We start from the raw sequence: 27753 nt of genomic DNA on the forward strand, positions 1-27753 counted from the left end.
ACCTTCTATTTTGGATAGCCAAGTCATTGATATACTCAGGGCACATAAATAATCCCTGAGCAAGTCCCTGTGAACATCATTGCCCATTACCCAGCAGAAAAATTACCCTTAACTTCTACTCTTTGCCTTCTTCCTTCTAAATAATGTTTAATCCAATTTGTGATCCTCCCCATAATTCCATACTCCTTAATCTTCTCTAATAACCTCCCAAAATCTTTTGTATCTGCTATGATACGATTGCTATGTCTGGCTTAGTTTCATGGATTGGCATTGCACAAGTGTCCCAAAGAAGGAGAAGTTATTGTCTGATTGCTGAAAGTTTCTTTCCTTTCTATCTTTCATTGCTCAGATTGATTACTTCAACAACCAAATCATTGTGGATCTTGTGGAACAACCACACAAAGGAGTCATCGCTGTCCTGGATGAGGCCTGTATGAATGTCGGGAAGGTGACAGATGCCATATTGGTGGACACCATGGACTCCAAGCTAGGCAAACATGCCCACTACACCAGCAGAAAGGTAAAACAAAACCTGAAGCAAGAGGGCAGGAAACATATAAAAGGCAGTGACTAACATAAGCCTCAAATCATTAAGGCAATAGGAGATTTGAGGCAGATCAGGTTATGCCAGGTCTTTGCCCTTTTGAACCTGTAGCTGGAATTTCCTGTGGGGAGATCAGGTGGACAGCTATTGTGTCACTCACCCTTGTAGGCTGACATCAGAAGTGGAATGGCTATTCCTGCTTCCATTTCTTCCCACTGTGAAATGCATCTCAGTAACTCAAAAAGGGGCACAAGAGTCAGTATAATGGCCTGAAACTCTCAACAACAAAAATGCAGTGAAGTCAAGGCAGTGAATTGGCCTTCTCATTAAAGGGCTCTGCACTGTCATACCAGCCGGCCAGCCCTGAACTTTCTTGGCTCTTCCCATCTTCTCACCCCCTCCCCTGGGGTAGCCCAGTATTGATTCCTGCTATCCATACACAAATTACATGAAATCTGACAGAGTTAAACACTGTTGTCACAAGCATTTCACCAATGGAATAGCATTGCATGTTCTTGAGATCACAATTTATGCCCTTGTTTCTTCTACCAATAAGAAGCAAACCAGAGCTAAATCAAATTACTAATAGGTAGATTGTAGTTCAGGCCTAACTCAGTACAAAACCATGATGTTCTCTTCATCCCAGAGGTGAGCTTGAAAAATCCACTTCTCAGGCATCACAAAGACTGTTCATGCCCCATCAGCCACATCACTGTCAAAAACCTTATTCTCACACTCCACAAAACTGGTTTTGATTTCTCCAATAGTTAGAATGAAAGAACTGGCATTTATTTGGTGCTTTTGATGGCATTAAGACATCTGAACGCTGGCATGCCTGCCCTTTCCAGTCAATGTAAAAGATTGCAGCTTTGGTTCAAACATGGACAAAAGAGCTGAACTCCCGAGGTGAGGTGAGAGCGACTGCCCTTGACATCAAGGTCGCATTTGAACGAGTGTGGCATCAAGGAGCCCTAACAAAACTGGAGTCAATGGGAATCAGGGGGAAAACTCTCCACTGGTTGGAGTCATACCTACCACAAAGAATGATTGTTGTGGTTGTTGGAGATCAATCATCTCAGCTCCAGGACATCACTGCAAGAGTTCCTCAGGGTAGTGTCCTAGGCCCAACCATCTTCAGCAGCTTCATCAACGACCTTCTTTCCATCATAAGGTCAGAAATAGGGATGTTCACTAATGATTGCATGATGTTCAGCATCATTCATAACTCCTCAGATATTGAAGCAGTCAATGTCCAAATGCAGCAAGACCTGGACGATATCTAGGCTTGGGCTGACAAGTGGCAAGTAACATTCATGCCACAAAAGTGCCAGGCAATGACCATCTCCAACAAGAGAGGATCTAACCATTGCCCTTGACCACCCTTTGATGGCATTACCATCACTGAATCGCCTACAATCAACATCCTGGGAGTTACCATTGACCAGAAACTGAACTGGATGAGCCATATAAATATTGGCTACAAGAACAGGTCAGAGGCTAGGAATCCTGCGGCGAGTAATTCACTTTCTGACTCCCCAAAGTCTGACCACTATCTACAAGGCACAAGTCAGGAGTGTGATGGAATACTCCCCACTTGCCTGGATGAATGCAGCTCCCAAAACACTCAAGAAGCTGGACACCATCCAGGACAAAGCAGCCCACTTGACTGGCACCACATCCACAAACATTCACTCCCTCCACCACCAGTGCACAGTAGCAGCAGTGTGTACCACCTACAAGATGCACTGCAGGAATTCACCAAGGCTCCTTAGGCAGCACCTTCCAAACCCACTACCACTAACATCTAGAAGGACAAGGGCAGAAGATAGGTGGGAACTCCACCACCTGGAAGTTCCCATCCAAGTCACACACCATCCTAACTTGGAAATATATTGCCATTCCTTCACTGTCGCTGGGTCAAAATCCTGGAACTCACTCCCTAGCAGCACTGTGGGTGCACCTACACCGTATGGACTGCAGTGGTTCAAGAAGGCAGCTCACCACCACCTTTTCAGGGGCAGCTTGTGATGGGCAATAAATGCTGGCCCAGCCAGCAAAGCCCACATCCCATGAATGAATTAAACAAAATAATTTTTTTTTTAAATTCCATGGTGCTATCTTCAGTGTGTCCTGGCCAACACTTACCCTCATTGAAAAATGGAGAACCTGGCCATTGTCACTTTGCTGTTTATGACTCTGCCAAATGCAGGTTTGCTGCCATATTTTCTGCATTACAACATTGTCTACACTTCAAAAACAATTCAAAAAGTATTTATTTAGCTGTACATTGCTTTAGGGTGGCCTGAGGATGTAAATGGCGCTATATTAATGCAAGTGCTTTGTTTCTTTACCTGCTGCTGGTTTCACACTTGAGGCCAGAAATTCATTCGATTGGGTGAATGGCAATGCCAGTCCCTAGCCAATAAGATGGAAAGGCAGTCCATTACCAGACCTGTTACCACCTGGAGTTATGTGGCAATAAAAGAGGATGACCTGCTTGCCAAATTTGCCTCCCCGAAGATTAACAACTATAATTCATTCAGTGTCTTTCCCTTAGACTTGAAAACTTGTGGCATGGGCAATGGCCATCAGCGCAAAGTACCAACTTGCCACTCCACCATGCTGTTGTTGGCACACTAACCAACTTCATTACTGAGTACAACAAATTGGAGCGTAATCATACCATGCACTGACGCCAGTCCAATGAAGAGTGCTGACTGCTGCTGCATTACGATTCCAATGAGCACTTCTCACTGAAAGAGTCAGTTTTGGCAGGATTTCCTTTATTATTGAAATGTGGGCATTGGATCAGCACCATTTATGATCCTTTGTTGCCTTTGTGAAGCTGGCGGTGGGCTTTCTTCCTGAACCACTGCAGTTCATGTAGTGAAAATTGTTTCACAGTGCTGTTAGTATTGTAGGGTGTTGGATACAGTTTGGTAGTCTTAATGAAGTCTTTGTAGTCTTAAGTAGGTTAACTGTATGTATTTATTAACTATAAGAACTTTGAGTATTGCTGAAAAAAGACATTATGCTGAAGCTTTTAATCTTGCATTCATCAGGACAATCACAAGAATACCAATGTTACAGGAAGCAACAACTTTATATTGTATGAGAAGAGAGTGCTGATAAGTTGGCAAGTGGACTCTGATTGGTAGAGGTGTTCCCATGGAGAATGCACCAGTTAATGGTGACTGACAGTTAACTGCCAAGCATTGTTCGAAGTTTTAAACCAAGCAGCTTGACTCTGATTGGTCAAGGCATTGCTCTGAGGAATCAACCAGCGAATGGCTATCATTAATTTTGTTTAGCTGTAACAGGCAAAATGTTCTTTCTGCATGCAAAGAACAGAGCCTTGTGTATAATATATGTAGCTTCCAGTACATGCAAATGCACCACAATGCTAGCCCAACTGACAATCTTAAATTGGTTGTCAGTTTAGTTTTTAGCACACTAAGGATTATTAAGCAAATGTTGTCCAATCACAGAATCACATCAAATGTTGGACACTACGTATTCAGTTTTGCAAGCACTGCTTGTTGGCTACGATCTTTACCTTGCCTGTTGAGAACAGCGGAAAGCACATATTTGATACCACTTAAAGAAGCCATAGGTACTTGCACTGCAACAATATATCATGGTGATCTAGACCCACCACAATTGCGTGTATCAGTATTCATTGAGCTTATGAACTCGGCAACTTGTGCAGTTGAGCTCAGCTTTAGCGACACCATATAAGCCCAAATAGATGATGTTGCAATGGGATCCCCTCTAGGCCCAGTTCTCGCAAACATCTTTGTTGGGTGTAAGATGAAATATTTTGACAAAATGTCTTTTTTCAGCAATACTCAAGTTCTGTACTACCAAACAACTATTTGTATAAGAGCAATGTACATATATGCAGTAAAGGATTCGAGCTAGGAGCTGTTTCCATGCTTGCTTACCCAATACTAGACTTACCCTAGATGTGGGTCATGTGTTCCCTTATATCACTGCAGATGGTACTGTACTCAGTTCCATGTTAACCTTATATGTGTTAGACCCTTATGCTACAGTTAGGTAGGGAGTTTAAGAGCTTTGACTGAGCGATATTGAAGGAATGACAATATATTTCCAAGTTGGATGATGTGTGACTTGGGGTGGGGGTGTAGAGGAAGGTATTCAATTCTAGGAAGAATCACAGTTAAGCTCAATCTTGCCATCACCTAAAATTTATTGATGAGCACTCCATCAGTAGCCACGGGGGTTGTGATCAGGAGCAGGAATCATTGTTGACCTATCCATTCTCCAGTCTGAGGGTATTGAGGTTCAATTGTAAACACCCAAACTGATGGCCCATATGAAATCAGTTAATTGAGCACAGGCCGAAACTGAAATCTGTGACCTCCTCCCTTGGAAGTCTAAGTACATGTTAGGCAGTGGGTTATCCACTGAGTGATCTGACAGCTTCTAAAACGCTTTTTGCACTTAACACATGTGTTTAATCTGCAGCTGTGTCCAACTGAAAAGAATATGGAGTTCAACAAACACTTCAGGATAAAGCATTACGCTGGACAAGTCACGTAGGTCCCCTCCTTTTACCTTTAAAAATACTTTGGGTTGGACGTCTTTAATGGCAAAACGGAATGTTTTTTGCACTACGAGAGAATGGCAAACATTCCCAGATCAGGCATGACACAGGTTAGATACAGCGTATCCCTTAAAACACTCTCAGACCACTCACAGAAATGATATCATATGTTGCCTGTTGTCCCTGTGTCAGTGCTGGCTTTCAGCTAGAGCTGATAAATCTCATTTCCCTTCCACTTTCCAGTATCCTATTAATTTGTTCTTTTTTTCAAATACTGATCCACTTACCTTTTAATCACCACATGCCCATTTACTTCAGCTTCTCAACTGTTCTTTTCAGCCTTGGGTGTGCCCTTCACCTTGAGGATTGATCTTTTACTCTTGTCTCTCCAAATTGGAGAAAGTAGGTTGGTGGGCCCAATGAGCTTTTCACATTCCATGCTATTTCAATACATGTTAGTTTTTGTAAGAGCTTAAGGAAGGGGTTAACGGAAGTGATCTGGTTGATGCAAATGGTTCTTCTGCAGACCATTAATCGCCATGGACTCTAATACCTCTCCCCAGAATTGTATAAAGTTTCCCTCATTCTAGAAGTTGAAAGAAATTTATTCTATATGATATACTTTGAGAAGCTCATTTCTCAGAGAGATTACAAAGTATAAAACCTCTACCACTGTGGTTTCTTTTGCAATATTTTCAAGTCTGTTATAGACTAATTAATGTTGATTACTATGATTAATCAGCAATTCCATTATCATTGTATCACACAACTACCAGAATGGTAAAAGACTAAATAGATGGACTTTGGCCTTTTGTCATCTAGAAATTTTTATGTTCCTAAATACAACACCTTTCTCTGTTGAAAGTGTCATGCTTGGAAAGTCTATGTCACACTTTGCATCGATTGGTCCAAATCTCATATTCATAAAATAACAGCAAATCACAACTCAACAAGGCTAATCAGCCAACAGGAAGCATCTTTAAAACATTTGTAGAAAAAAATAGGGAAAGAAACATTGTCAATCATACATATTTTATATTATGTTAAGAATGCACAAAAGTGGAAAATTGAATCCTTCAAGCTCAGGTGATGTCAGGAACTTGTGTTTCAAGAGAGCTGAGCTGGGTTGAACTATCACCTGCTCTGAGTATCTCCCACCTGTTGAACACTATAGTGTTACACTCAAAAATTCCTTCAGTAAAGCATAGAGAAAATGCTGAGAGTTTGCGTTCATAATCTCCCTTGTTCTCAATGCTCATGACCACCTTTTTCCTCTCTGTATCCTTCTGTCTCTCTCTCTCTCTGTCTGTGCTTACCCCTCATTTATCCATCTATTCTCCTTGCACTCTCTGTGCAGGGATGACATTTGTCTTGACTGGCTCATGGCCTTGTGCAGCCGCATGGGCTGCATGATCTTAAAGTCATCCATATCTCTGTTTCCCTCTTCCCCATCTGTCCATCTCTCCCTTTTCTCCCATTTTCTATCTCCATTCCTAATACTTATCACTAGCTGCTCTTAGGAGATGGAGAATATATTCAACGCAGTTGAGCGGCTTGCTAGATCACATCTGAGAGCATTTCAGAATCAACTATGTTAATATGGGACTGGATTCACATAAAGGCCACACTGAGTAAGGATAGCAGTTTTCCTTCTCTGTGTAGGACATTGGTGAGCAAGTTAGGTTTTTATGACATCCAACAGCTTCATGGTCACTTTTACTGATAGCAGCATTTCATTTCCAAATTTTTTAAATCTGAATTTCTGAGGGAGCTTCCTGTTTTTGTCTTTCAGGTTTCCAGATATGTTTCTATATTTATAATATATTACACACAAATATATATTATATATATATATAAATTTTTTATATATATATATATTACACACACTCATATATTTTATATATATATATATATATATATATATATATACACACACATACATATATATACACATATATATTCAGTCATCAATGTTCACTGTCTGGGAGTACACTGAAAGAATAGTCTCTTGGATGAGGATGGAGTGGGAGGCAGTTGGTGCTTTCGGATATGTATCTGGTAGCTGTCAGTATTAACCGGAGAGGAGAACAAATGGTCATTTAAAGTAAAGTTGTGTTTTGTGCTTGAGTTCAGGTACTCAGTGGAGGGCTTCATCGATAAGAACAAGGACACACTCTATCAGGACTTCAAACGTCTGATGTACAACAGGTGAGGACAGCACTCAAAATCCTAATCATTTCAGTATCTCTTTAGCTTAAGCTAGTGATATAAAGTTCACAGCGGGCAAAAGGGAACAACTCAACCTACCTGGCTCTGTATGTTTCATGTGTCAGCTCCTGTAAATGGAGGCATTCATCTCCATCAGGTGCTATACATCCACTGGCAGCTCCTGTACATGTATAGTGTACAACAGGTAAAAGGAAATGATTCACTCTTGCCAAAAACAGATTAATTGGACTGATATTTTATGGGACCTTTCTGCGTTGAAAGCAACTGCAGTTGCCTCTGTAACTATAGTCACTGCACTTCAAAGCAGTTCATTGTTTACAATAGTTTTCGATGTTTAATTTGATATAATTTTGGAAAGGGGATTGCAAAGAATACTTAGTTAAATATAGAATAAATATAAGAAGCTAGCAATAATATCAGGGTGCCACTGGTAAGCAAAGGTCTTGCTGAAAAAATACATTTTGTTGAAGCTTTTCATCTTGCACTCATCAGAGCAATTACAAGAATATCAGTGTCAGGGGAGGTAACAACTTTATACTGTATGAGAAGACCGTGCTGATTGATTGGTCAGGTTGGTCTGATTGGTAGAGGTGTTGCCATGCAGATGGCACCTGTTAATTGTGACTGACAGTTACCTGCCAAGTATTGTTTGAAATCTAGACCAGGTAGTCTGACTCTGATTGGTCAAGGCATTACCCTGAGGAATGAACCAGTGAATGGCTGTCACTTATTTTGTTTAGCTGAAACAGGTGTAATGCATGTACATGTTCTTTCTGTCTGCAAAGAACAGGGCCCTGTATATTAATAAATGTAGCTTCTAGTACACGCAAATGCACCACATTGCGAGCCCGGCTGACAATCTTAAATTGGCTGTCAACGTAATTTTTAGCACGTTGAGGATTATTTAGCAAACGTTGTCTAATCGTGGAATCACATCTAATGTTTGGACACTGTGCTTTGAGTTTTGCAAGCACAGGCTGGTTAGGTACGGTCTATACCTTGCCCATTGCTAACAGTGGCTGGGACATGCTGTTCGATACAATCTGCCAGTCTTCGTGACATATGGCCTACATACCTAGCATCATACTGGCCCTGAAATTCATATACCACATTACTCATTTGTCTGTTGGCAGAATGTCTTTTTGGCCTGACAGCAGCATCCTGTTAGTGGCGAATGCCATTTGTGTTGCTACTGCACAGTGGCAGCGTGAAACAGCTAGCTTCACCTGTTGTTCAAATTCTTGAGATACCTTGCCCTTCCACGGTAACCTGAGGTAGACTGGGCACTTTTCAAGGCCAAAGGTGAAGGCCTTAGGCTTGTTCATGGGTTTATACGATATACAGCATGAAATGACCTGATCAGCATAGCCATTATCCCGCAGGATGCCTTTGATGCGCCCTATTTCAGCATCAAGCTTGCATGGTGAGCAAATGGCTTGGGCCCTATTTATGAGGTTGCCAATAAGGCCAATCTTATAGCACGTGGAACTGTAAGAATCCTAACGCATGTCGTGAAGGTAGGCTTACGGTAGACTGTCGTAGAGAACTCTTGGCAGATTTCTCAATAAGCATGGAAAGGGAATTTATTTGACCGCTCCATTTCAAAGGTGAATTTGAGTGTAGGATGGAGCCCTTTAAGACATGCAAGGAAAATATTGCATGCAGCTGTGGATTTAAATATAGCAAATGTATCATCCACATAGTGGAAATATGCAAAGAGTAGGAGGTTAGGTGTCAATTCATCAAAGATACATTTCTCATGGAACCCAACAAAGATGTTTGTGAGAGCTGGGCCTAGAGGGGTCCCATGGCAACACCATTTATTTGGGCATACAAGGTGTTGTTAGAGCTGAATTCAAATTCTGTTCTGGGACCTACTGTGCACATCAATGATTTTGTATGCTGTCCTAATGGAAGTAATGTGGAAAATTGCAGACATACCTAAAATATATAGTATAGTCAATTGTTTAAAAACCAAAGGAAATTCAAAGATATATTGACAAGGTGGCAGATGAAATTTAAGCCCAGGTTTTTGCCACACCAGAGGTGGCTGAAAATTCTAAGTTCTCCAACAGAACTTGGCATTTCCCATTTTCATGGGTGGGACTGGAGTTGGGCAGGGTTTGCGCATGTGTAATTCACATTTTGGAAGAACAGGAGAGTGGAATCTGGAGTTTTTGATTAGAACAGATAAGAGGAGGTCTGAACTTAATGGATTTATTTAGATAGCCAGGGTACTCCCTTGAAGTGGTAAGGTACCCCTTTGGATGGGGTCCCAGGGCACATTTGGTAGAGGTAGGGCACCTACCTCTAGAGGTAGCGGTAGGATTGCTAAAAGTAAACATGATTATGCAATCTTTATACACAAATCCATTGGAATTGTCAAGCTGCCAAAGAGCTGCCCAGCTATCAAGGAACTATCCAACTGTCAAGGAACTGTTAAAAAGCTGTCCAGTTGTCATGCAGCTGTCCAGCTATCAAGAAGCTATTAAAAAGCAGTCCAGCTGCCGAAGACCTGTCCAACTGTCAAACTTGTCCAGGAATTGTCAAACATGTCGAGGAACTGCCCTAGGATGGCAAAGGATGGTGGGTGGGGAGACATCAGTTGGCATGAGTTGGCACTAAATTGGATTAGGGCAATGGGGTGGGTATAAGGGCACTACATTGACATAGGGGTATGAGGGGTCATGTGGTGTGTGGGGTGCATAGGTTGGCATGGACGAGGAATAGGGAATGTATGGATGGGTGAGGCCTGGAGGAATTTTTTTGTTTCATTATTTGTTTTATTTATTTAAACACAGTGCTGACGCATGGAGGCAGGCTTTACCCCAGCCCACCTCCGCACCCATAGTCTCCACCTTCGTTTTGGGTCGCCTGCCCTAACTTCTATTTCAGCTCGCCCCCTTCAACCATAAAGCAGACCTGCGGCTGGAGACTTTTAAAGGTCAGGTGTGCCTAGCCGGGGAATCTCCTGACTCGGCAAACCCGACCCAAGGACGAACATCTGGGCCTCAATGTCAGTAAGTGTGAAGTGATACATTGTCACTAAAATCAGGAAATGAAAGGAAGGGAGGAACTCAAAGAATAACCAGCGACGTGATATTGAACGAATTGTTGGAGCTGTAGGCTTACAAGTCCCCGGGTGCTGATGGACTTCATCCTAGGGTCTTAAAAGAAATGGCTCATGAGATAGTTGATGTATTGATTTAATTTTCTATAATTCCCTAGATTCGGGGAAGTTCCATTAGATTGGAAAATAGCAAATATAACTCCTTTATTCAAAAAGGGAGGGCAACAGAAAGCAGGAAGCTACAAGCCAGTTAGCTTAACATTTGTCATAGAGAAAATGTTAGAAGCTATTATTAAAGACATAACTTCTGTAACAGCAGGGCACTTAGATAAATTCAAGGTAATCAGGCAGAGTCAACAAAGTTTTGTGTGAGAGAAATTATGTTTTTTCAATTTATTCAAATTCTTTGAAGAAGTAACATGTGCTGTGAATAAAGGGTAACCGATGGATGTATTTTACTTAGATTTCCAGAGGGTATTTGATAAGGTGCAGCATCAAAGTTTATTGCTCGTGGTGTAGGAGGTTATTTACTGGCATAGGTAGAAGATTGGCTAGCTAAAAGGAAACAGAATGAATAATTTTCTGGTTCACAAAATGTAACAAGTAGTGTGCCATAGAGACCAGTGCTAGGGCCTCAACTTATTGCAATTTATATAAATGACTTGGACAAAGGAGCCAAAGGTATGGTTGCTAAATTTGTTGATGACACAAAGATAGGTAGGAAAATAAGTTTTGAGGAGGACATGAGGAAGCTACAAAGGGAAGTAGATAGGTTAAAGTGGGCAAAGACCTGGAAAATGGAGTATAATGTGGAAAAATGAGAAACTGTCCATTTTGTCAGGAAGAATAAAAAAGAAGCATATTATCTAAATGGTAAAAGAATGCACAGCTCTGAGATGCAGAGGAATCGGGGTGTCCTAGTGTATGAATCACAAAAAGGTTAGCATGCAGGTACAGTAAATAATCAGGAAGGCTAATAGAATGTTATCTTTTATTGTGTGGGGAATTGAATACAAAAGCAGAGAGTTTATGCTTCAGTTATACAGGGCATTGGTGAGACTACATCTGAGGTACTATGAACAGTTTTGGTCTCCTTATTCAAGGAGTGATGTAAATGCTTTGGAAGCAGCTTAGAGAGAAGGTTTACTAGACTAATACCTGGAATTGAAGGGTTGTCTTTTGAGTAAAGGTTGGACAGACTAGGCTTGTAACCGCTGGAGTTTAGAAGAGTAAGAGGTGACTTGATTGAAACATATAAGATCCTGAGGGGTCTTGACAGGGTGGATGTGGAGAGGATGTTTCCTCTTGTGGGAGAATCGAGAACTAGAGGTCACTTTTTAAAAATAAGGGTCACCCAATTAAGACAGTGATGATGAGGAGAATTTTTTTTCTCTCAGAGGGTTGTGAGTCTTTGGAACTCTCTTCCTTAAAAGGCGGTGGAAGCAAAATCTTTGAATATTTTTAAGGCAGAGCTAGATAGATTCATGATAAACAAGAGGGGTGAAAGGTTATCGGGGAGTTGAGGTTACAATCAGATTGGCCATGATCTTATTGAATGGTGGAGCAGGCTCAAGGGACAGAAAGACCTACTCCTGCTCCTAATTCATATGCTTGTGTTAAAAACAAGGCAGCAGTTACACCCCGAATGTATAGAGGCTTGAAGCTGTGGAGAGCAGAGGGATTTAGGGGTACACGTTCACAAGACATTAGAGGCAGCTCAGGTTGACAAGGTTGTAAAAGGTGCGAATAAAATTCTAGATTTTATCACAAGGGCTATAAAATATAAAAGCCACGTGGTAATGATGAACGTCAATGAAGCCTTAGTAAGACCTCAGCATTATGTGCACTATTGCACTCCACACTATAGGAAGGATATTGAGAGTTCAAAGTAAATACTGACTGCTATGAGGAAATAAAATACAAAGAAAGATTTTAAAAATCAGCACATTTTTCATTTGAACAATGCAGATTATGGGTCGATATGAAAGAAATTATGGAAGGATGATACTGAGTAGATTGGAGCAAATTGGTTTCAGTAGTTGAAGGCACAAGAACGAGGAGGCATGGATATGAGGTTTTAGATCGATAAACTTTTTCACGAAGAGTTGTGAGGCTGTGGAATTCACTTCCAGGATTAATTATTGAGGCAGAAACTATCTCAGATTTGAGAAAGGTGGAAAAGGAATTCACCAAGGCTCCTTCGACAGCACCTTCCAAACCCATGAACACTATCATCTAGATGGACAAGGGCAGCAGATAGATGGGAACACCAGCGCCTGGAAGTTCCCCTCCAAGTCACTCACCATCCTGACTTGGAAATATATCGCCATTCCTTCACTGTCGCTGGGTCAAAATCCTGGAACTCCCTTCCTAACAGCTCTGTGGATGCACCTACACCACATGGACTGCAGTGGTTCAAGAAGGCAGCTCACCACCACCTTCTCAAGGGTAATTAGGGATGGGCAATAAATACTAACCTAGCCACTGAAGCCCACATCCCATGAAAAAATATAAGATAAAGGAATTGAAAGGATGTGGGAACAGGTAAATGTAATTAGAACTATTTTCTCTCATGCAGAGTAATTACCCATGTGGTCTGGTTAGCCATGGTCTGTTGTAATTTGCATGGATATTCTACCCCTTGGAAACTTGTATTGCAAGAGGGAACTGAATAAGAATAATTGCAGCTTCGATTTTCCATAGATCATCCTTGTTGCTCAGCCCATGATCAAAGCTGGGGTCTGAATTGTTTAAGGCATTTCTTTGCATTCTGTCTTACATAAAGACTCTGTTTTGTTCCATCTCCAAACCACCTTGACAACAATATAAACCCACTACCTCTATCCTGAATGATGTAACACTTAAAATTTTGAGATCTCAAAAGAACCTAATTTTAGAAATTTCATTCAGTTAAAGAAGTTACAGTTATGGGAGGTGGGGAGAGCAGGTTAGCAGGAGCCTTCTCCATCCAATCACGATTATATAGTTACATGACAAAAATCAAACATAAGTTTAGTAAAATAGATTTCAGCTGAGACCATTTTACTCAAACTGTTATACACACAACATCCAACAGAGGGCACTGAGACTATGAACTATTCCTGGCAAATTCTTAGGGGACAAAATTGGGTAGACCCTGAAAATGGGCACGCACATCGAGATAGGCAATTAACCTATGCCTCTTCCTCCCCAAAGCAGGCAGCATGCAAACATGGCGCCGCCTGCACATTACCATGATTACAGCGGACAGCCGGTGCTAAATGTGTTGTTGAGTGGCTGCGTGCCTCAGCTGGGGTTGTGCCAAGCTAGCATCACTTAAAACCAGCCTGCGCCTCCTAAAGGGATGGTGCATTTTGGCTGCAGGAGATTTGGGAATTGAGTGTCTGAGCAGGAAGAGCACTGACCAGGTGCCAGAAGCCTTGGTTTAGGAGGTTAACAAGAGGAGAGAGGTCCTCAGCTCACAGGGGACCAACTTCCAGACAGACACCACAAAGACAGCTGATGCTAGAGGTGTAGCCCCGAACACCTGGATGCAGTGCCAAAATAAGTGCAATGACCTGACACGAGTGCAAATGTCATATCCTTACAACTGAACCATTGGCCCACACACTGCTCAATTCACCATCCCACCTTCATTCATTAACAAGAATCTCTACCAACCACTCATACTTCACAATCATAACTCCATCTTAGCATCACTGAAAGTTTCACACCAACACCTCACACATTGCCAGCTATTCAACCATGACAGGCATATCACTCCAGATGCTGCACAACCGGAGGAAATAGCACCTAATCGGCGGTAACAGGCTGCATGTCCTCACTGAAAGAAGAGGTGGTGCTGACCATGATTGAAGCAACCATGACTGAGGCCGTGACCAGTGGCAGGGCTGAAACCATTGAGGATGATGGTATCTGCAGAACTAATCATCCATCTCACATTCCTGTTGCCCCGCATCCCAAAACACCTTCTGATTTACAAGCTGTAATTGGTAGAAGCATACAGCTCTTTCCTTCCTCCTTCCCACCCCGCAACTCACTATAACCCCGCTCTAGTGCCTTTCCCCTTTCAGATAGAACAACTGCCAGCTGGCCAGGCAGGGGTGCAGGAACAAAAAGTAGCAGGGGCAGAAGAGGCTAATGAAGCAACGCCATCACTCATTCTGACTCTCACAGCCACCAGTTCAGATACTGACACTGTACTTTAGAGGAAAGCTTCAAGGCTGGATCAGCATTTGGTGACCCTGCTGCCAGGGCAGAGGGGAAGGAAAGCATGGGTGTCAGCTGGACAGAAAGAGTTGTTGCACACAAGTTCTGCTGCAGGGGATTCAGATAAGAACTCACTGGGAGGCTTCATACAAAAAGTGCTGATGGGTATGCAAGCAGAAATGTGTGGTAGATTGACTGGTGTACCAGCAAGTCCGTATGTAACGTGAAGGACAGTAGAGGAGTCTGGCACAACTTTGCACATGTCTTTTTGCAGAGCTCGGAGCACATCCTTTCTAGTGTGGAAGTGGCGGCCAACTCCATTACCATACTTCTGGACGCAATTAAGATGCAGCGTCTGATGGCTGATGTCTCAGCTTTCATTGCAGCACAAGCAGAAGACACCCAACACCTTGGTGCTGCAGTGGAAGCTCAGACTAAAATAACGCAAGCTCAGCTTGGGCGTGCACAAGCTTAGCCAGCTGTCGTCACGGCTGCAGGTCCCAATGTTGAAAGGGGCTTGCAGGGTCTCACTGGGTGTCCTCCAACACATCGATAGGATTGCCCAGGTGCCACCCTGGAGGAGTAACAGTGGCTCAGCTCTCTAGGATGACAGTGTTCATTATCCTACCACTACCACTCCTCCAGTGCCCTTGCTGTTGCCTATCAGCCAGCTAGATCAGGCTGCTGCCATCCATACCAAGATGGTGCATTCCAAAGCCAGGTCTTCTAGGCCCAGAGTTGCTCAGGGACATCTTACAAAGACAACTGTAGTCACCCCAAGTCAAAGACAGCAGCTGTACACCAGCCATGCTTCAGCCCCTGGGGTAGCACTAGGACAGGCAAAGGCACATGGAAGACAGTTACTAAGGGAATGTACATAGGTGATTGGTTGACTTTTCTATGAACTATTGGATGGTTAATTTATAAAGTTTGGAATGTTTGTTTTGTAGTGGTTTTTATTTCAGCACTGTGGCCAAGAGCACACTGTAATGGTCAGTAACAGAGGGAAGAAAAGGTGTGGGACTGTTGGTGAATGGCAAATTGGAGTTGCCTTCATTGATACCACAGTCAGAGTCAATCATGGACAGTCTGGCCAGAAAGTGGATATATTGGTTGCATCCTCCCTTCCTCCTCCTCCTCTTCCTCTTCCTTTACTACCAACTTTTCCTCAGCTGATTGAAGCCTATCTAGTGGTAAAGGTTGTGCCCCCATGATGGCAAGATTGTGCAGGATGCAGCAGACCACGAAGAATTGTCAGGTTTCTCTAGAGAGGACTGCAAGTGCTCCAGAAAGATTGTTTCAGTATTGCAGTGATCTGCTCAATGACATTTTGGCTGGCAACATGGCTCTTGTTATATGAATTGTTGCTCATGTGTGCATAGGTAGTGCAATATAGTCATGAACCGGGTGATCAGAAGACAGCTCTCATTGCCCAATAGCCACGCTCTGGTTCCTCATGGTGACCCTAGCATAGAAAACGGATCATGACTGCTGCCAGGATAATGGATGTGGACAAGCATGATGCACTGAGTGTGGTCACACATCAGCTGGACATTGCGGGAGTGGAAACTTGCTCTGAGGTTGCAGTTACGGTTCCAAGTGGTAGATTTCAGTAAGTTCCTCCTTACTGAAATGTAGATGTCACACATTTTGGTTGAAGTAGGAAAATTGCTTTCCGAAGAGCTTGGGTGAGTGATTAGGATAAGTGACCAGATGGAAAATAGCAAATATAGTTTTACAAGCTGACTGACGTCATGATTTGCTGAACCTGAATAATTCCTGTGCGCCCCCCCAGCACCTGCACTAAAGACCTACCCTAAAATTGGCATTCAACATGGCCCGAACCAGAATTGTGTATAAGTTGCATGGACACTTTTTCGGGATCAAAATGGCATCCATTGCGTTGAACAATCAAATTTGAATCAGACTTCAACATCAGAACATCCATTCATTGAGGTCAAAACATTTGCAGCATATAGAATGAAAATGTTACTGATACATGTAGTGGGCTCTTAACTGCATCTTAATTGATATTAGTGCGGCTGGAAGAGTGATAGGAGATGTATTCTTTATCTAACTATGCTGCATTAATCCTGGGTTTAGTAGTTTAATGGTCAGCATAGAGGAAACTTTACACTGTATCTAATCTGTGCTGTACCGGTTCTAGGTGCCTTACCAGAAAATGGCACAACCTGAAACAGTAAGCAATCCTATTGCAAATAGAACAAGGGTCTAAGAGGCACACAAATACAGTATCCCTAACCAGCATTCTGCAAACATACAGCAACCCTCAGCAACACTTGGATGAGAAAGAGAGAAACCCCATGTTGTAATATGTCTTTAATAAATACGAGTGTGAGATCACTAGAAAGAAAGTGTGTCTTGCGATCCAGTTTTAGCTTCACTTTTTCTTTCAGCAGAGCACACACACAAACAGCTGTGTAGCTCTAATGTGTCTTCAAGTTTTCTATCCATGTATAAATGGTCACGAGTGCCTAGACTCAATAAATGAACCCACAACATGGGTGCCATGAGTGATCGGTGTCTTTATATCATCATAAAAGCATGACACTCCACCTCCTCATACTTCTACAGCCAGCTTTAGTTAACGAAAAACCTCCAGCATTACTGACTGAAATGTGTTTTTTTTCTGTTTCTAGTTCTAACCCTGTGTTGAAAGACATGTGGCCGGAAGGGAAGCTGAGTATCACGGAGGTCACAAAGCGACCTCTGACCGCTGCAACCCTCTTCAGGAGTTCCATGATTGCACTTGTTGTTAACCTGGAATGCAAGGTAAAGAGAGTCTACCACAGGATCACAGAATTGTTAACAGTGTAGAAGGAGGCCATTTCGTCTGTCATGCATGCGCCATCTCTCCAAATGAGCAATGCATCTAGTGCCATTCCCCTGGCTTCTCCTGTAGCCCTGCACATTCTTCCTTTTCAGATAATAATCCACAATAATCCCTTGAATGCCTCAATTGAACCTGCCTCTATCTGAATCACACAGCCCACCGCAATGTTCTGGAAGTAAATATGGATAGTGATGGTAGAGGCTCCAATGTTCTTTCCATCACATGGCTGATCAGGAATCTCTTCCATTCTTAACTGCCATTTGCTTGTGTTGAAATGGTTTAGAAGTTGATATACAACTTGGTTGTGTTACAAATGCACCTTTCTTGGCCTTCAAGTCCTGGGGCGGGATTCAAACCTAGAGCTTCTGGCTCAGAGGCAGGGACACTATCCACTGCCCGATATGACCTCCTGCAGCATAGGGAATGGGTGAGAAAATATTTGAAGTAGGTGAATAATGAAGGAATTGAGCTCTGAACAGTGTGGCTGACGGTAAAAGTGCATGTTGCCACAGGAACTTGGATTTCCTGAGGAAACTGTAACCCATCACCACCCCTATGCTGCAGATCCAGGTTAGGGCACAGCTTGAACTGCCCTTTGCTGACCCAAGGAAAGCTTAGACAGGGACAGGACATTAGCAGTCATCACCACCCACCCACACACAACTCGCTTGCATGCATACACAAACTCACAACAGAGACTCACAGCTCATTCACACATATGTGTAATCCATACATACATTGCACTCGCCAACTCATTTTCTAATCTCACTCACACAACTCATTCACGTCTCCCATGCACTCACAATCACAGGATGATAGAATCATAGAAAGTTGCCATCCAGAAGGAGGCCTTTCAGCCCATTGTCGCTGTGTCAGCCAAAAGGAGCTATCCAGCGGTAACTTACTTTCCATTCTGAACCCACTCTCTAGTTCCCATTCCCCTGCCAAGTTAGTTTAAACACTTTCCAACAGCATTAGCAAACCTCCCCTGAAAACAACCTGTTCAGGTGTAACTCATCTGCCTTGTACAGCTCCCACCTTCCCCAGAATGCCCTCCCTCCTTCACCATCCCTTCAACCACACATTTATCTGCACTAGCCTCCTATTTTTGCACTAACTAACACGTGGCACCAGGAGTAATTCAGAGATTACTACTTTTGTGGTTCTTCATATTAATTTCTTCCCTAGTTCCCTAAAATCTGCCTGAGGTAGCTCATCCCTCTTTCTACCTTTGTCATTGGCAACAATACCAGTGTTCTCCCTCTCTCAATGGAATATTTTGCAGCCACTCAGTGGCTCAGACATTCTTGAGCCCAGCAACATCCCATTCTGGAGTCAGATCTTCAAACTGCAGAAATTCTTGTCCTTCCCCTAGGTATTGAGCCTCCTGTCACTATTGCTTTTCCAAAATTCATCCTTCCTCCTGCAGCAACCACCACCCCCAACCCCCACTCCCCAGCCCCCACTGCGCACAGCTGAGTGACACATGACACCATGAACTTGACCCTGGCTGCATTCCCCAGAGGAACCATCACCCATACCAGTATTCAGAATTGAATATCAGAGAGAAATATGCACATAGGAGACTCCTTCGCTACCTGCCTGGTGCCCTTTGTCTGTCTGACAGACACCCATTCCCTCTCTGCCTACTCATTCTTTAGATGCAGGAGTGATCACCTCCTGAAACCTGCTATCCGTGTAGCCTCCAACTGCTGCTCAAGGTCTGAAAGTTGGAGCTCAGGCTCCTCCAGCTGATGACTCTTCCTGCATATGTGTTTGTCCAGGATGCAAGAAAGATCCTGGAGTTCCCACATAGAACAGGAAATGCATTTCATGGGACTGAAGTGCCTTGCCCAGGCTCTTATTTATCACACCGCTTTCTAAACTTACAAGAAGTTAAGATTTGTTCCTAATCTGGACAACAAAAAAAACACACTCACCAATTGTTCCTATCCTTGTGCCGTTAATCACTTTAGATGTTTTTATATCCTTCTCACTGACACTTGTGCTCACCTACTCTGGACTTTATTACTCTTAGGAACTTGTCTACTGATAACTCTCCCTCCGATTTGCCACTCGGCCCATAAACTTCTTTAGGTATGTGTTCCCTTATTTACAGGCTCTGCAGATCTTTCTTAGAAAGTGACTTCAGAAAGACTGAGATACTAAAGTAAAAAAGAAAAATAACTAAAGGCGCTGGAAGTTATATCTATCAATCTCAAGCACAATAGAAACTATCAAGCAAAAAATGCACAATTTCATAAAACTAACAACAAACTAACAATTTCCTGTTATCTACAATACCCTCCCTTATGTGGCAGTGATTTTGATTTCTTTCCCAGTGATCCATGTTCAGTTTACACTCAGACTCTGTCTGATCACTCTCCATGAATCGTTGTCACCAGTTTTACCTGTGCCAGTACCTCTGGCGCTGTTTCCCTCAGGCCTACTCTCTCTCAAATCATTCACATATACACAGCCCATGCATGACACACATGCACAACTCATTCACACACATATACAACTCATACATTTACTGTGTACACAATTCATTCACACACAGGCAGGGATCTTCCATTCTGGAGCCTAGATTTGGTGGCGGGTGTGGAAGTGAGAGTGATTTCAACTGGGGGTTGGGATGGCTGACCATGCGTGTTTAGTTAATTGCATATGCAACCACAAGGAACTCAACTATTCTTGTGGCGGGGGCAAGCAGGAAGAGATTGAAGGTCTGGGCACCATATTTAAAGGGCACCCAGACTGCCTGCACTATCCCTTCCACCTTTGCCTGGCCACTGCTCCATCCTTCCTCCCTTCCTTGGTCATCCTCCAAATTGTACTACCACCACCTGACCTCAAGCATAGGCTGGCATTTACAGATGCTCCCAAAGTGGACAATGCAGTGGCAACTCACCATTAATCATGGAAGAAGTCTACCTCACCAGGTGCATGCCACTTATGTGCAGTCGGGAATGTTCTAATTTCTCGTTAGCAGGGAACTTAATTCCATGGCGGAATTTAAGCGAGGTGGCCTTTTAATGAGCATACATGACTTGCTAATGCATGCAAAAGGGCTTCGCGACACTGTTCATTGGGAAGCTCAGCCTACCTTTAACCCGACTTTAAAGTCCCGAGAACATAATTGCTAAAGTTCATCCTGACATCGGGAAACTGATTTTTGGCCTCACGCCAAATTAAGTTCCCCTGCCTGCCAAACTTCCCGCTGCTGGTGGGTCCAGAAGATTCCATCCCCATATGCAATTTGTATACATACTGTGCACACATCTCATTCACACAGGTACACAACTCGCTGTCATACACACACCCAATTCGCATACAGAAACTACTCATACATATATCTCACTCACACAGTCTGTACACATCTCACACACACAACTCATTCACATAAGTACACAACTCATTCAGACACACAAAACTCATTCACATACACACGACTCATCATATGTCTCATTCACACACACATTGTTTACTTACACGCATAGCCTGAATACAGATAGATGACTCATTCAGACACGCATGCACACAAACAACTCATTCAACTCACACACAGTTTCTTCATATGTCTCATTCATATACAATTCATTCCTTTACACACACAGCCCATATACATTCTACTCACAACTCATTCATATATCTCAATCACTTGACTCACTCACATGCCTCATTCGTTTGTGCACACACACGCACACACACACATACACACACACGTCTAACTGACATACAGCCTATTCATATATCTAGTTCTGTCCTAAATCTCTTACATTCAATCACATATTTAAAATTGCCTTGTTCTAGGCTTCATAATCCCAAGAAACAATCTGTTTCTATCTACCATCTTCTACCCTTTCATAATTTTAAACACTTTGCTCAAATCACCTCATAATTTCCTCTGTTCTAACACAAACAGCCTCAATTTGGCTCTGGAGCTACTGATTCAGGCTTTAGCCTGCTATCCCTATCCCTTTGACAGTCATCCTATTTTTCCAAGGTAGTATGAGACAAATGATTCCACTATATGCTCTTTCATGATCTTCCTGGGACAGTTGTCATGTTTCTCTGCCATCACAATTAATCAGCCTGTTCCCATCTGAGTAGAATCCAGGACAGTAATCCTTTTCTGCTGATGCTGCCACATGAGACATATCCCTGAGTCTAATCTGAGTACGTTGGAATGGCCTTGACTGGTTTTGGTGCATGGGAATGTCATGCCAAAAGCTAAAAGGAAGAATTTTCCGGTCGGCGAGTGGGGATGCGGCCCACCTGCCGAAGTATAAAATGATGCGCAGTGACTTTGGGTGGGCATCCCGATGTCACCGCGCGTCATTTAGATTTTCATTTACAAACTGTCAAAGGCCTATTAAGGCCTGTTAAAAACTAATTAAAACAGTTAAATGAGCTACCTGTCCAATCTTTAGGTTGTTGGGCAGGCAAAAAGTCCAGGCGGCCTTCGCATTTTTCATGAAACCTCATCCACGGGCGGGATGAGGTTTCATGAAGTGTTTTAAATTTCAATAAAAATTAATTAAAAATTTCATTGACATGTTCCAGCTCGTGTGGCACTGTCACATGATAGGACATGTTTTAAAAGTTTTCTTTTTCCTTTATTTAATTTTAAAACCTTAAACTGATCTCCCTGAAGCACCTCTGTGCCTCAGGGAGATTGCTGTGCCTTTTCGCAGACCCCAACTCAGGGAATCCCCACCCCCACCCCCCAGCTTCCGCCTGCACAGGAAGCACTCAGCGCTTCCAGGCGAAGGTCATGTTGGGTGGGCCTTATTTGGCCAGCCCATGTAAAATGGCGCTGCCGTCCCAACTGGGGTCACTGATCGGGTTTGCGCTCACTCCCACCAGCCCCCCACACAACCCCCTCGACGGGGGGAATTTCAGCCCATAGTTTACATGGTCAGTGGGAGAAGATTAATTGGATAGGGTAGGATCCATGATATGGTAAATTACATAGTGGCCAGGATTTTACTCTGCGGCATGTCACCCCCTCTGGCCAGTGTCTTTGGGAGCAGATAAAATGTGCAGGGTACAGTGCAGAATAGTCTAGATTTGTCTGGTTGACTGATGGACCAAATGGCCTTCTCTTCTTCCATGCTTATGTTCTAATTTCATATGAGGGGACAGCAAGGACTGGCAAAATTTATTTTAAAAGGAAAGGTTTGGTATGCATCATTGTACAAGAAATAAGGTGCGGAAATATAAACATGTAAGCTTCTCAGCTTTTGGACTTATTACTAATTACTAAATGGAACAAAAAAGCCTTACATTTTTGGCTACTTGTTATCTCCCTATGTTACCTGGTCTATAGGTTGAAGGATATTTTGTTGTGGTCAACTAGGATTCTGTATTATGCACTCAATGGAAAGCAAATTGATCTACTGGTGATTAGTGGGGGTGAGTAGGAGACATTTTGATCTATTTGGATTGCATACAATGGAGTGAGCAGAATGGAGTTTGATCTATTAGGATATGAGTGACAAGGAATGCCCTTAACATATTGGGACTCTAGGCGATTCAAATGAATAGGAAGGAGTTTTATCCAATGGATCCTATATAATGGGAGTGAATAGGAAAGGATTGGTCCATTCAAATTTTCTACAATGAAAATGGCTTGATCTAATGATATTCTATACTAACGGAGTGATTGGGAAGGTATTTGGGCCATTGCAATGTTGAACTTGAATTAGGTTTGCTCTCCTGTTTAAGTTGGCAATACATATAAGCAGCAATCATTGCAATATTCATATATTCTAATAGTCTGGTACATCCTCTTGTTTCAGGAACCCTACTACGTGCGATGCATCAAGCCCAATGACCAGAAATCTCCTGTAATCTTTGACTATGAACGCTGCAGACACCAGGTGGAATATTTGGGACTGTTGGAAAATGTGCGCGTGCGGCGAGCGGGATTTGCTTACCGGCAGCCATATGAGCGTTTCCTGCTGAGGTAAATCTAATTCTGGTTTGTCATGATCTTTACATGCATAGCCGTGGAATGCTGGGTATCCATTTAGAAGGAAGAGACTGAATCTGTAGTTTCTGTTTTAGTTGTATTCCTTAGTAGAGTGGTAAATCTATCTTTAGGTGGTAATGCTAGCTGAAGGAACTCTATGGGCATCTATAGGTAAAGGTCAATACACCCAGTGGGATTATGTCCTTTTGATAGCCTTGAAAAAGAAATAAAGAGCTTACATTAAAATAATGCCTTTCATGACATGACTTTTGTAATGTAGGCAATTTTGCAGCTTGCTGGTTTAATTTAAATGAGGCACAAGTCCAATTTCAGTCGTATCTTGGTCCTGCTTGACCAGTGCAGAGGTTGTTCTATTCCTGATAGTGAGGTAGTGAAGAATAGAACTGGAGCCAATCTTTACAGCATTTTATAAGCTTTCATTTGCAGTGATTCACATTATTCATGCCTCTCCTAATCTAGCCATCACAGTTTCAGTCTGTTCCTATTTATAGGAGCACAAGTGAACACCAGTTAATGCCCACCACCTACAAAAAAGTAAATACAATTTATATGCAGTTAACTGAGATCATCTCATCTGCGCAGTGCATATCAGTAAAACAGAGTTCTCTAATTTCAATCCCATTCAGTTAAACAGACCTCGCTTTGTATAACAAGCATCTTCTGCAACATTTTTTCCTTATAACCATCATATCTTTGTACCCAATCACCTCTTCATACTTCCTTCCCTCAAACACATTTGACCTTAAAGTCCTCATCTTCCAAACCTCTCCATCATCCTGTTCCATCCTCATTCGGTAATCTTTTCCAAACTTAGTTTATGGCAAATACACATCATCCCTTAATATATTTAGTTATTTGTTGAGGCTGATTATACCATGTCTAAATCAAACAATTGAGGCATGTACCTCCACTTGTAGGGTTTCTATTTGTCAATACGGAGGACACAATTGATGTCCTGCCTGTACACAGAGCCTAGGTGTAGGTTGGCAGAACTGAGATATAGGGACCTCTAGGAAGAAACTAGTTCATTTGCTGGGAAACAAGAACAAGAGGACATAATCTTAAAGCTAGAGCTAGGTCATCCAGGAATGAAATCAGGAAATATTTTTTCACACAAAGGTCATAAAAACCTGGCACAGGCTCTGGAGGCACAGTCAATTACAGCTTCCTCAAGACTGAGAAATATATTTTTGTTTGTAAGGGTATGAAGGGATATGGAGCAAAGATAGCTACATGAAGTTGAGGTACACATCAAATAGCTCAAATAATTGAATGGTGGTGCAGGCTGAAGGGGTTGAATGGCCTGCTCCTGGTCTTAATCTTCCTATGTTCCTAAGCGTGGAGAGGTACTGGTGAAGCTGGAACCTACAACTGTGGAGCTTCTCAAAGCTGCTTCTTTCTTCTTGTTCAGTTATTAGCAATAATCCCACCCTGCTTCCTGTAAGGACTCCATTCCATTCTCCTAGTTTCTCTGTCTCCATTGAATTTGGTCCAGTGATACAACCTTGCACAACAGTGAGTCTGATGTCTTCCTTTTTCCTCAACTGAAGATTCCCCCATTGTGGTTGACAAGGCCCTCAACTGTGTCTAATCCTCTCCTACACTTCTGCTCTCACCCCTTCCCAATCTTTCCACAACTGCAATAGGGAGGAGTTTTTTCTCTCAGTGGGTTGTGCAACTTTGGAACTCTCTGCCTCAGAAAGCAGTGAAGGCAGAGTCATTGAATATTTTTAAGGCAGAAGTAGATAGATTCTGTTAGACAGAGGAATCAAAAGTTATTAGGGGTAGATGGGAGTGTGGAATTAGAAATACAAACAGATCAGCCATGATCTTATTGAATGGCGGAGCAGGCTCGAGGGGCCGAATGGTCTACTTCTGCTCCTATTTCATATGATCGAATGATCCACTTGTCTTCACCTTTTACCCAATCAGCCTCCACATCCAATGGATCATCCTCTGCCATTCCCGCCACCTCCAGCATGATGCCACCACCAAACACATCTTCAACCTCCCCTTCCCTGTCAGTATTCCAAAGGGACCATTACCTTTGCGATGCGCTGGTCCACTCTTCAACCACCCCTACCTCTCATTCCTTTCCCACAGCACTTTCCCATGCAGATGTAACACCTGCACTTTCTCCTCACCATCCAGGCCTCCAAACCCTCCTTCCAGGTGAAGCAGTGGTTTGCGTGTACTTCTTTCAATTTAATACACTATATTCATTGCTCACAATGAGCTCACTTCTACTCTGGGGAGACCAAATGCAGACTGTGTGACTTCACAGAACATGAAAGGGAAATCACGGGCTGAATTTTGAGGTCGTTGGGCGGACACGGTGGGTGGGCCCGGGAGCAGTCGGGAAATGGCCCGTTGCCTGCGATCGGCCCCAGGCATTAGAGGTTTGTGTGCAAAATTAAAGCACATGAGGTTGGGGGTAATATTGTGGCATGGATTGAGCATTGGTTAGCAGAAAGGAAACAGAGAGTAGGAATAAATGGGTGTTTTTCAGAGTGCCAGTTGGTGACCAGTGGGGCACCACAGGGATCAGTTCTTGTGCCTCAGCTATTCACAATATATATCGATGATTTAGATGAGGAAACCAAATGTAATGTGGTGGGAATGTAAGCGATGAGGAGGGTATTAAGAGGCTTCAAGGTGATTTAGACAGCTTGAGTGAGGGGGAAAATACATGGCAGATGCAGTTTAACATGGATAAATGTGAAGTTATTCACTTTGGTAGAGAAAACAGAATGGCAGAGTATAATTTAAATGATGATAGATTGGAAAATGTTGATGTATAAAGGGACCTGGGTGTCCTTGTACACCAGTCACTAAAAGCAAGCATGCAAGCAGTTAAGAAGGCAAATGGTGTGTTGGCCTTCATTGTGAGAGGATTGAGTACGGGAGCAAAGATGGCTTACTGCAGCTGTACAGGGCATTGGTGAGACCACACCTGGAGTCTTGTGTGCAGTTTTGGTCTTCTTACCTAAGAAAGGATATACTTGCCATTGAGGGAGTGCAGCAAATGTTCACCAGACAGATTCCTGGGATGGCAGGATTATCATATGAGGAGAGGTTGGGCTGACTAGGCCCATATTCACTGGAATTTAGAAGAATGAGAGGAGATCGCATTGAAACACATAAAAGTCTGAGAGAGATGGACAGACTGGATCCAGAGATAATGTTTCCTCTGGTTCAGGTTGGGGGGTGGAGGTTCTAGAACAAGGGGTCACAGTCTCAGGATACAGGGTAGGCCATTTAGAACTGAGATGAGGAGAAACTTCTTCACTCAGAGGGTGGTGAACCTGTGGAATTCTTCACTACAGAGGGCTGTGGAGGCCAAGTCACTGAATATATTTAAGAAGGAAGTAGATACATTTCTGGACTCTAAAGGCATCTAGGGGTATGGGGAGAGTGCAGGAGTATGATGTTGAGATAGAGGATCAGCCATGATCGTATTGAACGGTGGAGCAGGCTCGAAGAGCTGATTGACCTACTCCGCCTCCTATTTTGAATGTTTCTATGTAACACCACCACTCAATCCGCAAGCATGGCCTCACCTGTCTGCTGACATTTCCATCCTTAGTCTGCTACACTGTTCCAATGAAGCTCAGTGCAAGCTCAAGGAACAGTGCCTTATTTTTGATTAGGCACTTTACAGCCTTCCAAACTCAACAATTCAACAATTTCAGAACGTAAACTCTGTTCCTCATTTGGTTTCCATTTTTTTTCATGTGCCAGTCTTACTCCTATTTTTCATGTTTTTACTTTTGACTAGAACTGTTCATTATTCTGCCATTCACACCCACTCTGGGCAGGTCATTTGTTTCTTTATGACAACCTTTATCACTCCCTTTGCTTTTTGTACCATGATATCTTTTGTCAATTAATCTCTCCTCCCCTTCAACCTATCACGGACCTTCCCTTTTTTTTAATCTGCCTTATTTTTTTACTGGTGTTGGTGGCAAGGCCAGCATTTATTGCCAATCCCAAATTGCCCTTGAGAAGGTGGTGGTAAGCTGTCTTCTTGAACCGCTGCAGTCCATGTGGTGTAGGTACAGTCACAGAGCTGTTAGGGAGGGAGTTCAAGGAGCTTGATCCAGCGGCAGTGAAGAAACGACGATATATTTCCAAGTCAGGATGGCTTGGAGAGGAACTTGCAGGTGGTGGTGTTCCCATGCATCTGCTGCCCTTGTCCTAATTCTAGGTGGTAGAAGTTGCAGGTTTAGAAGGTGCTGTCGAAGGAGCTTTGGTGAGTTGCTATGGTCCATTTTGT

At 42.9% G+C, this 27753-nt stretch overlaps 1 protein-coding gene across 1 annotated transcript in view; it reads left to right on the forward strand.

Moving 5' to 3' along the window:
• The window catches only part of LOC121279363 (unconventional myosin-Id-like), a 165208-nt gene that overhangs the window by 76326 nt on the left and 61129 nt on the right, over positions 1–27753 (forward strand). The window contains exons 11-15 of the mRNA XM_041190548.1: positions 350–520; positions 5036–5106; positions 7248–7322; positions 17283–17415; positions 23284–23450. Coding sequence (XP_041046482.1) covers positions 350–520; positions 5036–5106; positions 7248–7322; positions 17283–17415; positions 23284–23450 — 617 coding nt within the window. The remainder of the gene's footprint in view (positions 1–349; positions 521–5035; positions 5107–7247; positions 7323–17282; positions 17416–23283; positions 23451–27753) is intronic.

Source organism: Carcharodon carcharias, chromosome 6 (assembly GCF_017639515.1).
Source record: "Carcharodon carcharias isolate sCarCar2 chromosome 6, sCarCar2.pri, whole genome shotgun sequence".
Lineage (NCBI taxonomy): Eukaryota > Metazoa > Chordata > Chondrichthyes > Lamniformes > Lamnidae > Carcharodon > Carcharodon carcharias.